Below are 15,083 nucleotides of genomic sequence, written 5' to 3'. Positions count from 1 at the left end.
CCACGAAGATGACGTGCTACAGACGCGAAATTTAACAGCCAGGAAGATGCTGTGATATGCAAATGATTAGCTTTTCAGAGCATTCACACAAGGTTAGCGCCGGTGGCGACACCTACAACGTGCTGACACGAGGAAAGTTTCCAACCCATTTCTCATACACAAACAGCAGTTGATCGGCATTGACTGGTGAAACGTTGTTGTGATGCCTCGTGTAAGGAGGAGAAATGCGTACTATCACGTTTCCGACTTTGATAATGGTCGGATTGTAGCCTATCGCGATTGCGGTTTATCGCATCGCGACATTGCTGCTCGTGCTGGTCGAGATCCAATGACTGTTAGCAGAATATGGAATCGGTGGGTTCAGGAGAGTAATACGGTTCGCCGTGCTGGATCCCAACGGCCTCGTATCTGTAGCAGTCGAGATGACAAGCATCTTATCCGCATGGCTGTAACGGATCGTGCAGCCACGTCTCGATCCCTGAGTCAACAGATGGGGACGTTTGCAAGACAACAACCACCTGCACGAACAGTTTGACGACGTTTGCAGCAGCATGGACTATCAGCTTGGAGACCATGGCTGCGGTTACGCTTGACGCTGCATCACAGACGGGAGCGTCTGCGATGGTGTACTGAACGACGAACCTGGGTGCACAAATGGCAAAACGTCATTTTTTCCGATGAATGTAGATTCTGTTTACAGCATCATGATGGTCGCATCCGTGTTTGGCGACATCGCGGTGAACGCACATTGGAAGCGTGTATTCGTCATCGCCATACTGGCGTATCACCCGACGTGATGGTATGGGGTGCCATTGGTTACACGTCTCGGTCGCCTCTTGTTCGCATTGGCGGCACTTTGAACAGTGGACGCTACATTTCAGATGTGTTACGAACCGTGGCTCTACCCTTCGTTCGATCCCTGCGAAACGCTACATTTCAGCAGGATAATGCACGACCGCATGTTGCAGGTCCCGTACGGGCCTTTCTGGGTACAGAAAATGTTCGATTGCTGCCCTGGCCAGCACATTCTCCAGATCTTTCACCAACTGAAAACATCTGGTCAATGGTGGCCGAGCAACTGGCACATCACAATACGCCAGTCACAACTCTTTATGAACTGTGGTATCGTGTTGAAGCTGCATGGGCAGCTGTACCTGTACACGCCATCCAAGTTCTGCTTCACCCAATGCCCAGGCGTATTAAAGCCGTTATTACGGCCAGAGGTGGTGGTTCTGGGTACTGATTTCTCAGGATCTATGCACCCAAATTGCGTGAAAATGTAATCACATGCCAGTTCTAGTGTAATATATTTGTCCAATGAATACCCATTTATCATTTGCATTTCTTGTTGGTGTAGCAATTTTAATGGCCAGTAGTGTATACCTCAGGGACGGTGCCTGCAGAGGCTGACGACGTTTTACATTTTGTGGTTTGAGTTGACAATGCTCGTGTGCAATTTGTTTTTAAGTTGTGACGAGGCCTAATGTGACAAAAAAAAATTTTTAAGGTAGGTTACAACTCCAGACGTCTGTCATCCTTATATGTCTGTCGGTATATGAAAGACAGTTTTATCCGGCTTCCTTGCTTTTAGCACTTGAAAATGGGATGTTGTTGTCCTGAAACAATTTTGTGGCAGTAGTCACATGATTTGCAGCTGGGCCGAATGTCCTCAATGTTGTCTGCTTTAGTTCGTCTGGTAGAATGGCTGCTGCATCCACCACGATACCTTGACAACAGAGACATCTATCGATGCCTTTGAGAAAGCCAAAGTACTGTATGTCTTTGAAAGGAGCGCAGCGACAGTACGTCTCCGGACAGTTTTAGAAATAAAGGAACGTGCATCAGAAGGGATTTCGGCGACGAGCCACAGACCCAGAACATGAGGCCACTCGGGCCAACAGGGAGCGAAATTATGACCCCACTGCCGACTTGGCTCCTCGACGAACGTCACTGTCCCACGGCCGAACTACAAGAGGGCAGTGCTCTGCCGGCGCCGAGCCACCGGCCACGACTTCCGGCCGCAGACGAGTCCAAGTCAGAGCGCGACGCGAGATACTGACTTTGCGACACGGTCACCAGCGGCTGGAAAAATGAGTGTGCCGCAGTTCACGGCACAAGATCAGCGTACCGTGCAGTTGTTGTTGTTGTGGTCTTCAGTCCAGAGACTGGTTTGATGCAGCTGTCCATGCTACTCTATCCTGTGCAAGCTTCTTCATCTCCCAGTACCTACTGCAACTTACATCCTTCTGAATCTGTTTAGTGTATTCATCTCTTGGTCTCCCTCTACAATTATTACCCTCCACGCTGCCCCCCCCCCCCCAATACTAAAATGGTGATCCCTTGATGCCTCAGAATATGCCCTACCAACCGATCCCTTCTTCTAGTCAAGTTGTGACACAAATTTCTCTTCTCCCCAATTCTATTCAATACCTCCTCATTAGTTATGTGATCTACCCATCTAATATTCAGCATTCTTCTGTAGCACCACATTTCGAAAGCTTCTATTCTCTTCTTGTCTAAACTATTTATCGTCCACGTTTCACTTCCATACATGGCTACACTGCATACAAATATTTTCAGAAACGACTTCCTGACACTTAAGTCTATACTCGATGTTAACAAATTTCTCTTCTTCAGAAACGCCTTCCTTGCCATTGCCAGTCTACATTTTATATTCTCTCTACTTCGACCATCAACAGTTATTTTTCTCCCCAAATAGCAAAACCCCTTTACTACTTTAAGCGTCTCATTTCCTAATCTAATTCCCTCAGCATCACCCGATTTAATTCGGCTACATTCCATTACCCTCGTTTTGCTTTTGTTGATGTTCATCTTATATCCTCCTTTCAAGACACTGTCCATTCCGTGCAGCTGCTCTTCCAGGTCCTTTGCTGTCTCTGACAGAATTACAACGTCATCGGCGAACCTCTAAGTTTTTATTTCTTCTCCATGGATTTTAATTCCCACCCCGAATTTTTCTTTTGTTTCCTTTACTGCTTGCTCAATATACAGATTGAATAACATCGGGGAGATGCTGCAACCCTGTCTCACTCCCTTCCCAACCACTGCTTCCCTTTCATTCCCCTCGACTCTTATAACTGCTATCGGGTTTCTGTACAAATTGTAAATAGCCTTTCGCTCCCTGTATTTTACCCCTGCCACCTTTAGAATTTGAAACAGAGTATTCCAGTCAACATTGTCAAAAGCTTTCTCTAAGTCTACAAATGCTAGAAACATAGGTTTGCCTTGCCTTAATCTATTTTCTAAGATACGTCGTAGGGTGAGTATTGCCTCACGTGTTCCAAGATTTCTACGGAATCAAAACTGGTCTTCCCCGAGGTCGGCTTGTACCGTTTTTTGCATTCGTCTGTAAAGAATTCGTGTTAGTATTTTGCAGCTGTGGCTTATTAAACTGATAGTCCGGTAATTTTCACATCTGTCAACACCTGCTTTCGTTGGGATTGGAATTATTGAAGTCTGAGGGTATTTCGCCTGTCTCAATACATCTTGCTCACCAGATGGTAGAGTTTTGTTAGACCTGGTTCTCCCTAACCTGTCAGTAGTTCTAATGGGATGTTGTCCATTCCCGGGGCCTTGTTTCGACTCAGGTCTTTCAGTGCTCTGTCAAACTCTTCACGCAGTATCATATCTCCCATTTCATCTTCATCTACATTTTCTTCCATTTCTATAATATTGTTCCCAAGAACATCGTCCTTGTATAGACCCTCTATATACTACTTCCATCTTTCTGATTTCCCTTCTTTTCTTAGAACTGGGTTTCCATATGAGCTCTTGATATTCATGCAAGTGGTTCTCTTTTCTCCAAAGGTCTCTTTAATTTTCCTGTAGGCAATATCTATCTTACCCCTAGTGAGATAAGCCTCTACATCCTTACACTTGTCCTCTATCCATCCCTGCTTAGCCATTTTGCGCTTCCTGTTGATCTAATTTTTGAGACGTTTGTATTCCTTTTTGCCTGCTTCATTTACTGGTTTTTTATATTTTCTCCTTTCATCAATTAAATTCAGTATCTCTTCTGTTACCCAAGGATTTCTATTAGCCCTCGTCGTTTTACCTACTTGATCCTCTGCTACCTTCACTATTTCATCTCTCGAAGCTACCCATTCTTCTTCTACTGTACTTCTTTCCCCCATTCTTGTCAATCGTTCCCTAATGCTCTCCCTGAAACTCTGTACAACCTCTGCTTTAGTCAATTTATCCAGGTCCCATCTCCTCAAATTCCCACCTTTTTGCAGTTTCTTCAGTTTTAATCTACAGTTCATAACCAATAGATTATGGTCAGAGTCCACATCTGCCCCTGGAAATGTCTTACAATTTAAAACCTGGTTCCTGAATCTCTATCTTACCATTATATAGTCTATCTGAGACCTTCCAGTATCTCCAGGCTTCTTCCATGTATACAGCCTTCTTTTATGATTCTTGAACCATGCTGAAATATTGCGATTTCACCTGATATTTAAGATCGTTTTCCGACGCAGTAAGGAGCTCGATTTAGGGCTCGAGGTGACGAAGCGATCGGAGTCATCTTCGTGTTTTGAAGTTATATCAAACACGGCATGGAACAATTCTGTTTCGTCAGGTAATCTAAGGTAACAGTAGTTTAGCAATGCTGTACATGTAGTGACTGTGTTCCAATATCAGAAGCATTTTTTTAATGAAGATTGAGTAGTCATCGGTGCTAGAAGTGTGGAATGTAGTTTGTCATATTTTACTTTACCCTTCGAGATGATATTAGAATCTGAAGCATAATGATTGACTCTATACATACTTTTTTCAACAATGTAGTTTGTATGTAATTCCAACATTATATTGGTATCAGTACAGCAACTCAATATATTTGTAATTTATTAATTGATGTTTCCATCTGACGCGCAAATAATATTTTTATTGGTGACTAGTTTCGTACTTTTGTTTCATTCTCAAATCATTACCTGTTTTTGCTATGATTCACGGTATATAATACAGTTATGTAAGTGTAGCAAATGTTGCTTGACTGTATTAAGGTTGTCTTAATACATTCAAAATGCGGTAGTATCTTTAGTTCTACAGAAATAATAATCTGACAGGCACCTTCAGTTGTTATAAATGTGGTTTGTGGTTCTACATTTGAAGGCATTCTTTTTTCAGCAGGCCGTTTATATTTGATAATACTATAGTACATTTGTGAACTGTCTTGTAGGATCTACAAAAATCAGTAGTATTTTATGTTTTTCTTGAGGAAAAATGCTCTTATATACACTCTAGAGAGGCTTTGTGGATTTCTGTAGTTATTTAAGTGGTGCTAACTTGTGCACCACCTTGGTGGGTACAGTTTTCGATTTTCTTAAGAAATGGTGAGGATACAGAATGCGCGCTATGCATTTGTTCATTTTCAATATTCCATTCTTTGGTTCTTTTTAAAATGAAGTCCAGTGTTTGGTTTTAACTTCCCGAAATATGAGGTAGGGACTGTTTGAATACTGCATCTGACGTTTAGTTGAATGCGAGGTAAAAGATGTAAACTGTCAACAGTATAAGTAAAGGGATTTAATTTTGTTGAGACAGTTAACAATTGTCTCTGCACTTTTAGCCAATTTTACTATATAATTTTTAAGTGACTTGTTGACGGTATTTCTCTGTGTACGGGCTACATACTTGCACGTTTTAAAATTTCAGGACGATGAAGCGCATCCTGAGTGCAGTATTGGTGAGTGTTTCTCTGTTTTTTAATCAATTCTCGCTATAACAGATGCTGAAATTTGTTGCTGGGTGCTTATCTATTTAGCCTTTCTTAACTTTTTTTTTTTATTGCTCACAGAAACGGTGCCATACATATCGCCTGGCTTTACATTCTACTCCTCAAAACCACAGAGAATGTTCAAGCACTTCGCATTGCAAACAACTGCACATAAAGCACTGGAAATTTGCAAACAAGAAGGTGGCACGCTTGCACGTCCATTAAATAAGGAAATGATAAATCACATGTTGAGAAACCTCCGCACAGACGATGAGTGGATTTTTATCAATTACACAGATGAAAAAAAAGAGGGAGTGTGGCTGGACTTTGACGGTGAGTATTTCAAAGCGAAGCAGCGTCATCGTCTCAACAGATTGTCAGCGTTACTCGAAACTGTTATAAGTCTGCCCTACGTTTGCAAAACACCATAACAAGATGAGGCATACATATGCTACGCATATGTATCTGTAGTCAGTAAAAGAAAATTTAGAGGCACTTGGTTTACAGCTACAGGTACATTAACAGATGTTGGTGTAGCAGTAATGCCATGTATGCTGGTCAGTTTACAAATTTGATATTAAATCTACTCAAAAATTGTGTCTATATCTGTAACTGACTGGTCAACATGTCTGAAATTGATCGTAAATCGAAGAAAAGAACTTTCCTTCTCCGAGCACTGATTAACTGAGGATTTGTAAAAAAAAAAAAGTAAATAAAAATGTATTTCGGGAGCTCTTTTTGGAGAAGCAGTAAGGTGTGAAATTTGGAATAACAAATCGAGAAAGAAGTTTTTAAAACGTGAGTGGGAGGTTTTCAGGATTATGAATAATGCCTGATGGCATGTAGCTTAAAATCGCTCAATCATTACAATTAAGAAAATTGAGAGAAAGTTAGTTTCAAGGCATACATACAAGATTTCGTACCCTTCCAAACAAAGACAACATTTTTCTCTAATTTAGTTAGTCACAGTCTCTTGATACATCCAGAGAGAAGACTCACAAAAGTAATTTTCTAGATACAAAAAATAAATAGATGAAATATTTGTAAAGCACGAATCATATTTGTAAAAAATAAAAAAGTGGTTAAGATGTATTTTATGTACCTAGATTTTATGCGACTGTAGGTGCTATAAGTATTCTTCTTCTTTGCACAGCTTTGAGAATTTTACCTATATTTGTACATTAAATAGCAAATCACTTAAACGTTTCAAATACCGCACTTTACACAGAATAAAGTCTCCTTTTAGCCAAATTGACTTACGCACAATTATCTTCAAAAATCTTGAAAGAAAATTTGCGCTTCGAGTTAAATTGAAGCTAACTGTATCCCATGACATCATCCATATCTGTCCTAATCATTCCTTGACCTATGACATACACAACCACATCGAACAGACCATACTAAGTTACTCCCATTGACCTCAATTTTTCTAGCCTATTCCACACCAAATTACAGTGGTAGTGTCGGATTACAAACACCCAACAAAGTAATCTCATTTCCCTACCTTAACACGCCTGAGCAAAGAGTAGCTTCACTCCATACCGTATTAACCAATCTTCATGGTCACATGACTGCGCATGCCCTTATTATGACTGGACGTAATAGAATCTCAGCCCTCTTCCGCACGCTTTACGTCATAAACAAACTCACAACACCATTCCCAAAGTTCCTATATAAGTATTGTATGTTAACGGGGACCTAGAAACGACGGAGAGGCTCCGTCCCCGCCGCAGCCGCAGTGGTCCACAACCCCACGACGACTACCGCAGTCCACTTCACCCCTCTGCCGCCCCACACCGAACCCAGGGTTATTGTGCGGTTCGGCCCCCGGTGGACCCCCCCCCCCCCCCCCCCCCAGGGAACGTCTCACACCAGACGAGTGTAACCCCCATGTTTGCGTGGTAGAGTAATGGTCTAATGGTCGTGTACGCGTACGTGGAGAACTTGTTTGCGCAGCAATCGCCGACATAGTGTAACTGAGGCGGAATAAGGGGAACCAACCCGAATTCGCCGAGGCAGATGGAACACCGCCTAAAAACCATCCACAGACTGGTCGGTTCACCGGACCTCGACACAAACCCGCCGGGCGGATTCGTGCCGGGGACCAGGCGCTCCTTCCCGCCTAGAAAGCCATGCGTTAGACCGCACGGCCAACCGGGCGGGCTCCTATATAAGTACTTCCACATCAACAGACATGCCAATAGCACTTTTATCCGTAGCCAGATTTTAAGTAACTCAACGACACTGTAAAACCCTGATGACATACATCTCACTGCAGTCTTCCTCCAATCGATTATACAGTCTTTCATCTGAAGCAGAGATCTTGAAATTCTAACACGCTTTTATATATCATATCGACGTATCCGAGACCTCCTGCTGGCAAAGAAAGCCCGGAACTGGCGACAGGTATCCGCCAAGCACAGCATCACGCTGACATTAAATTCGTCAACATCTACGTCTACATCTACGAGAGGCGTTCCATATTGATTTAAGCTTTATTTTTTCAGTCATTCATAGTGCGAGGCTTGACTCATCGTTACAGCTGCAAGTAGGTAGCACTTTTGTCTAACTGTAGGTATACGAGGTGTGGCTAGAAAAAAACCGGACTAGTACTGGTGAAACAATAAAACGAATGCAATAAGGCTGAAAGTCGCGTGGCCTGTCACGTGACTCTCGCTCCGCCTACTGCTCGAGTTTCATCTGCCTCCTGCACTCAGACTGCCCGTGGCGTCTGTTTTAAGTAGTTGACGTTTTGTCTGTGCGTCGGAAAATGTTGAGTGTACAGAAAGAACAGCGTGTTAACATCAAATTTTGTTTCAAATTAGGAAAATCTGCAAGTGAAACGTTTGTAATGTTACAACAAGTGTACGGCTATGATTGTTTATCGTGAACACAAGTGTTTGAGTGGTTTAAACGATTTAAAGATGGCCGCGAAGACACCAGTGATGACACTCGCACTGGCAGACCATTGTCAGCAAAAACTGATGCAAACATTGAAAAAATCGGTAAACTTGTTCGACAAGATCGCCGTTTAACAATCAGAGCAGTGTCTGAGTTAACAGGAGTTGACAAGGAAAGTGTTAGGCAGATTCTTCATGAAAGTTTCAACATGAACAAAGTGTGTTCAAAAATGGTTCCAAAGTGTCTCACAATTGAACAGAAGGAACGCCGAAGAATGATTTGTTCTGACATCCTGGAAAACATTGAAAGTGATCCCACCTTCTTACAAAATGTTATTACTTGCGATGAATCGTGGTTTTTTACTTACGATCCCGAAACTAAACGCCAATCGATGCATTGGAAAACTCCTGGTTCTCCACGACAAAAAAAGCACGAATCTCAAAATCGAAATTCAAGGCAATGATGATTGTTTTTTTTTTTTTTTTTGACATCAAAGGGATTGTGCACATTGATTGGGTACCAGAGGGACAAACAGTGAATCAGCATTACTACATTAGCGTCCTGGCTACCCTACGTGAGCGAGTACGGAGAAAACGGAACGATTTGTGGAGAAAAAAGTCATGGATCCTTCACGAAGACAATGCCCCAGCTCACAGTGCGTTGTCAGTGAAGACGTTTTTGGCAAAACACAACATTCCCATCTTAGATCATCCACCCTACTCACCTGATTTGGCCCCCTGTGACTTTTTTCTTTTCCCTAAAGTCAAGTCAGCTTTGAAAGGAACTAGATTTGAGACTGCTGAAGCAGTAAAAGAAAAAGCGACGGAAGTAATGCATGGACTTACCGAAAATGATCTGCAGCATTGCTATGAACAGTGGAAAATTCGTATGGAGCGGTGTAGAGACCGAGGAGGAGAGTACATTGAAGGAGATAACATGAAATTGTAAATTATTCTAAATAAATGTTTTTTCCAGCATCAGTCCGGTTTTTTTATAGCCGCACCTCGTATAGAAATGTAATCCCTGTGCAGTACAGCCTCTTTTCCCAACTTCTGCCATTCATTACTTGAGCGGACAACAATCGAGTGCGGCCATCAAGGACGGCCCTCGAAGAAGTGGCTTCTGTGAAAGGAGGGTGCACACCGTGAGGACACCGAGAAGCGATTGGTGGCAGCATAAAGAGGGTGTGCACCGTCACAAAATCTGCTCTGGCAACACGAAAGCACTCGTCTCCACACGAGTCGGAAAACGGTAACTGCCGTCGCTGAATCGGGGCTCAGGTCCTGCCACGCCCACCGCATTCTCTTGACTTGGCCCCTGTAACCTCTGTAGGCCCTCGTCGAACCGCTTTTCTGCAGTCTTGCGCACCCACTCGAGGAAAGCCGCTTGCTGTCTGCGAAAGTATGTCTGTGCAGAGGTTCTTCATAGGCCTGAATAGACGGTAATCAGAAGGGGCCAAGGCAGAAGAATATGGTGGGTAAGGCAGTGCCTGGAACCCAATTTCAGCGACGGCAGTCGCGGTTTTCCGACTCGCATCGGGACGAGCATTGTCGTGTTGCAAGAGCGATTTTCGTGATGGTGCACGCTTTCCACATATTGCCACCAATCGCACGTGAATGTCTGCAATGATTACACCCTCCTTCTACAGAAACGACTTCGTCTAGCGCTGTCCTTGATGATCACGCTCCAATGTTGTCCGTTCATGTAATGACAGCAGTTGGAAACTTGGCTGCACTGTGCAGGGTTTACACTTCCAGCGATTGCCCTGCCACCAACTGTTAGATCGATGTAATAAACACTTACAATTGTAATGATGAGTCTAACAACGGACCATGAATGACGGGAAAAAAATAAGAAGTAAGTCAGTGTGGAAGACCCCTCGTAACATCTACACTCGCAAGCCACCTTACGGTGCATGGCGAAGATTACCCCGTGTCTCTTTCTCACTGCCCTCTTTAATGTTCCACTCGCGAATAATTTGCAGCAAGAACGATTAATGATAAGCCTCTATTTAACTCGAATCGAATTTTATCTTCATTGCCTTTTCTTGAAATATCTGCTAGAAAATGCTATACAGGTTGACCCTTCTAGGAGTACACGCTCTCTGAAGTTCAAAATCAAACTAAACTGTCATGCAGAATGCCTCTCTTAAAGTGCGGTGGCTGTCGTACGTATTGGGCGTTAACCGTGAGGTCACCAGCGTCCTTACTAAATACATTGGAGACAATTATTATTTTTACTTTTTAAACTTTGCAACAAAAGTTAAAATACGCTACTGGCCATTAAAATTGCTACACCACGAAGATGAAGTGCTACAGACGCGAAATTTAGCAGACAGGAAGATGCTGTGATATGCAAATGATTAGCTATTCAGAGCATTCGCACAAGGTTGGAGCCGGTGGCGACACCTACAACGTGCTGACATGAGGAAAGTTTCCAACCGATTTCTCATACACAAACAGCAGTTGACCGGCGTTGCCTGGTGAAACGTTGTTGTGATGCCTCGTGTAAGAAGGAGAAATGCTTACTATCACGTTTCCGACTTTGATAATGGTCGGATTGTAGCCTATCGCGATTGCGGTTTATCGTATCGCGACATTGCAGCTCGCGTTGGTCGAGATCCAATGACTGTTAGCAGAATATGGAATCGGTGGGTTCAGGAGGGTAATACGCCGTGCTGGATCCCAACGGTCGCGTATCATTAGCAGTCGATATGTCAGGCATCTTATCCGCATGGCTGTAACGGATCGTGCAGCCACGTCTCGATCCCTGAGTCAACAGTGGGGAGGTTTGCAAGACAACAACATTCTGCGCGAACAGTTCGGCGACGTTTGCTGCAGCATGGAATATCAGCTCGGAGACCATGGCTATGGTTACCCTTGACGCTGCATGACAGACAGGAGCGTCTGCGATGGTGTACTCAACGACGAACCTGGGTGCAAGAATGGCAAAACGTCATTTTTTCGGATGAATCTAGGTTCAGTTTACAGCATCATGATGGTCACATCCGTGTTTGGAGACATCGCGGTGAACGCACACTGGAAGCGTGTATTCGTCATCACCATACTGACGTATCACCCGGCGTGATGGTATGGGGTGCCATTGGTTACACGTCTCGGTCACCTCTTGTTCTCATTGACGGCACTTTGAACAGTGGACGCTACATTTCAGATGTGTTACGAACCGTGGCTCTACCCTTCGTTCGATCCCTGCGAAACGCTACATTTCAGCAGGATAATGCACGACCGCATGTTGCAGGTCATGTACGGGCCTTTCTGGATACAGAAAATGTTCGATTGCTGCCCTGGCCAGCACATTCTCCAGATCTTTCACCAACTGAAAACATCTGGTCAATGGTGGCCGAGCAACTGGCTCATAACAATACGCCAGTCACAACTCTCTATGAACTGTGCTATCGTGTTGAAGCTGCATGGGCAGCAGTACCTGTACACGCCATCCAAGTTCTGCTTCACCCAATGCCCAATTGTCCAATGAATACCCATTTATCATCTGCATTTATTCTTGGTGTAGCAATTTTAATGGCCAGTAGTGAATAAAATGTAATTAACAGTCACTCTGCTACACCATCTCCCACTCGCACTCACACTTTCACACAGGAAACCAAAACACATGTGCCTGACGTCATTATATGATTACAGTATACAGGCTACAGCTACACTAAAGGTAAAATAATGTAACAGGTAACCATATCTGAACGATAAATGGAAAAATAAAAGATGAAGCAGTCGCCTTGGACACTGTGTACCAGAGCAACGTTTCACAGTATTGAAGATGAACATGTGCTCATAGGTCTTGAGGTACGTGTTACAGAGCCGACGTTTACCACAATTTTTTGCTTCTAATGATCGTTCCTGTGTTCTGCTTACAGTATTCGTCTCTCGGGCTCCTTCTACGATTTTTACCATCCCCCCCCCCCCTTTCTCTCCAGTACTAAATTGGTGGTCTCAGAATGTGTCCTCTCAACTGATCACTTCTTCTTGTCAGATTGTGCCTCAAATTTCTTTTCTCCCCAGTTCTATTCAGTCCCTCCTTATTCGTTACGCAATCTACCCATCCAATCTTCAGCATTCTTACGTAGCACCACATTTCAAAGGTTCTGTTCTCTTCTGGTCTAAACTGTTTATCGTCTAAACTGTTTATCGTCCATGTTTCGCTTCTGTGCTCCATACAAATACTTTCAGAAAAGACTTCTTAACACTTAAATCTATGTTAGATGTTAACATGTTTCTCTTCTTCAGAAACGCTTTGGTCCCACTGCCAGTCAACATTTTATATCCTCTCATCTTCTACCATCATCAGCTATATTGTTCCCCAAATAACAAAATTCATCTACTACTTTAAGTGTTTCGGTTCCTAATCTGATTCCCTTAGCATCACCTGATTTAATGCGATTATCTTCCATTTTCCTCGTTTTGCTTTTGTTGATGTTCATCTTATATCCTCTTTTCAAGACACTGTCCGTTCCGTTCAATTGCCCTTCCAAGTCCTTGGCTGTCTCTTATAGAATTACAGTGTCATCGGTAAACTTCGAATGTTTTTCTTTTCCCTGAAGTTTAATTCCCACTCCAAATTTGTCTTTGGTTTGCTTTCCTGCTTTCTCAATGTACAGACTGAATGACATTGGGGATAGGCTACAACCATGTCTCACTCCCTTCTCGACCACTGCTTCCCTTTCATGGCCTTCGACTCAAGTGCCATCTGGTTTCTGCACAACTTGTAAAGAGCCTTTCGCTCCCTGTATTTCTAACCCAGATACCTCCAGAATTTCAAAGAGAGAACTCCAGCCAACATTGTCAAAAGCTTTCTCTGAGTCTATAAATGCTATAAAGGTATCTTGGCCTTTCCTTATTCTAAGATAAGTCGTAGGGTCAGTATTGCCTCACATGTTCCTACATTTTTTTGGCTTCTACCACTTTTTCCATTGTTCTGTAAAGAATTCATGTTATTAACTGATAGTTCTGTAATGTTCAGACCTGTCAGCACCTGCTTTCTTTGGAAATGGAATTATTACATTCTTCTTGAAGTCTGACGGTATTTCGCCTATCTCATACATATTGCTCACCAGATGGAACGGTTTTGTCATGGCTGATTCTTCCAAGATTATCAGTAGCTCTGACTGACTGTCGTCTACTCCCAGGGCCTTGTTTCGAATTAAGTCTTGCACTGCTCTATCACATTCTTCTCACAGTATCATATCTGCCATCTCATCTTCATCTGTCTCTTCCAGTTCTATAATACTGCCTTCAAGTTAATCTGCCTTTCATTCACACTGCTACCCACCTTTCCCCATACCCTTCTTTGCTTAGGACTGGTTTTCCGTCTGAGCTCTTGATATTTGTACAGCTGCATCCCATCTCTCCGAAGGCTTCTTTGATTTCCTGTAGGCGGTATCTGTCTAGAGATATATGCGTCTCAATCCTCACATTTGTCCTTTATAAATTCCTGCTAAGCCATGTGGCACTTCCTGTCAATCTCATTTTTTAGACATCTGCGTTCCCTTTTGCCTCCTCCATTTGCTGCATTTTTTTTTTTTTGTATTTTCGCTTTTCATCAATTAAATTCAGTATCTATTCAGTTATCTAAGAATTTCTACTAGGTCTTCACATATTTGATCCTCTACTGCCTTCACTATCTTATCTCTCAAAGTTACGCATTTTTCTTCTACTGTATTCCTTTCACCTGCTCTAGTCAATCGTTTCCTAATTCTCTCTCTGAAACTCTCAACAACCTCTAGTTCTTTCAACTTATCCAACTCCCGTCTCCTTAATCTTCTATCTTTGCAATTTCTGCAGTTTTAATCTACAGTTCAGAATCAATAACTTGTGGTCAGACTCCACATCTGCCCATGAAAATGTATTTCAATTTAAAATCTGGTTCCGAAACCTCTGTCATGCCATTATACAGTATAATAATTCTGAAATCTTTCAGTGTCTCCAGGTCTTTTCCACGTATATGATTCTTAAATCAAGTGTTAACTATTATTAAATTATGATCTGTGCAAAATTGTACCAGGCAGCCTCGTCTTTCATTCCTTTCCCCGAGTCCTTATTCACCTACTATTTTTTTCCATTCTTTTCGCGCCATCGAATTACAGTCGCACATAATAATTCAATTTTCGTCTCCCTTAAGTATATGAATTAATTTTTTTAGCTCATTATACATTGCCTAAATCTCTTCGTGACTTGTGGAGCTATCAACCTGTATTTCTGCGGTGGGTGTGGACTTCGTGTGTACCATGGCTGTGATAATGCATTCAATATGCTGTTCCTAATAGTTTGCCCGCATTCCTGCTTTCTTATTCATTATTAAACCTACTCATGCCTTACCACTGTTTGATTTTGTGTTTATTACCCTGTGTTCACCTGACCAGAAGTGCTGTTTCTCCTGCCACCGAACTTCTCTAATTCCGACTAGATCTAACTTA

General features: G+C 42.8%; 1 protein-coding gene across 1 annotated transcript in view; it reads left to right on the top strand.

The window, feature by feature from the left end:
* Positions 1-15,083, top strand: part of LOC126240202 (collectin-10-like) — a 121,233-nt gene that overhangs the window by 70,527 nt on the left and 35,623 nt on the right. The window contains exon 2 of the mRNA XM_049947908.1: positions 5,819-6,070. Within this exon, the coding sequence (XP_049803865.1) occupies positions 5,819-6,070 (252 nt within the window). The remainder of the gene's footprint in view (positions 1-5,818; positions 6,071-15,083) is intronic.

Source organism: Schistocerca nitens, chromosome 1, assembly GCF_023898315.1.
Source record: "Schistocerca nitens isolate TAMUIC-IGC-003100 chromosome 1, iqSchNite1.1, whole genome shotgun sequence".
NCBI classification, from domain to species: Eukaryota; Metazoa; Arthropoda; class Insecta; order Orthoptera; family Acrididae; genus Schistocerca; species Schistocerca nitens.
The sequence above is the reverse complement of the archived record's forward strand: the minus strand, read 5'-3'. Positions and strand labels throughout refer to the sequence as shown.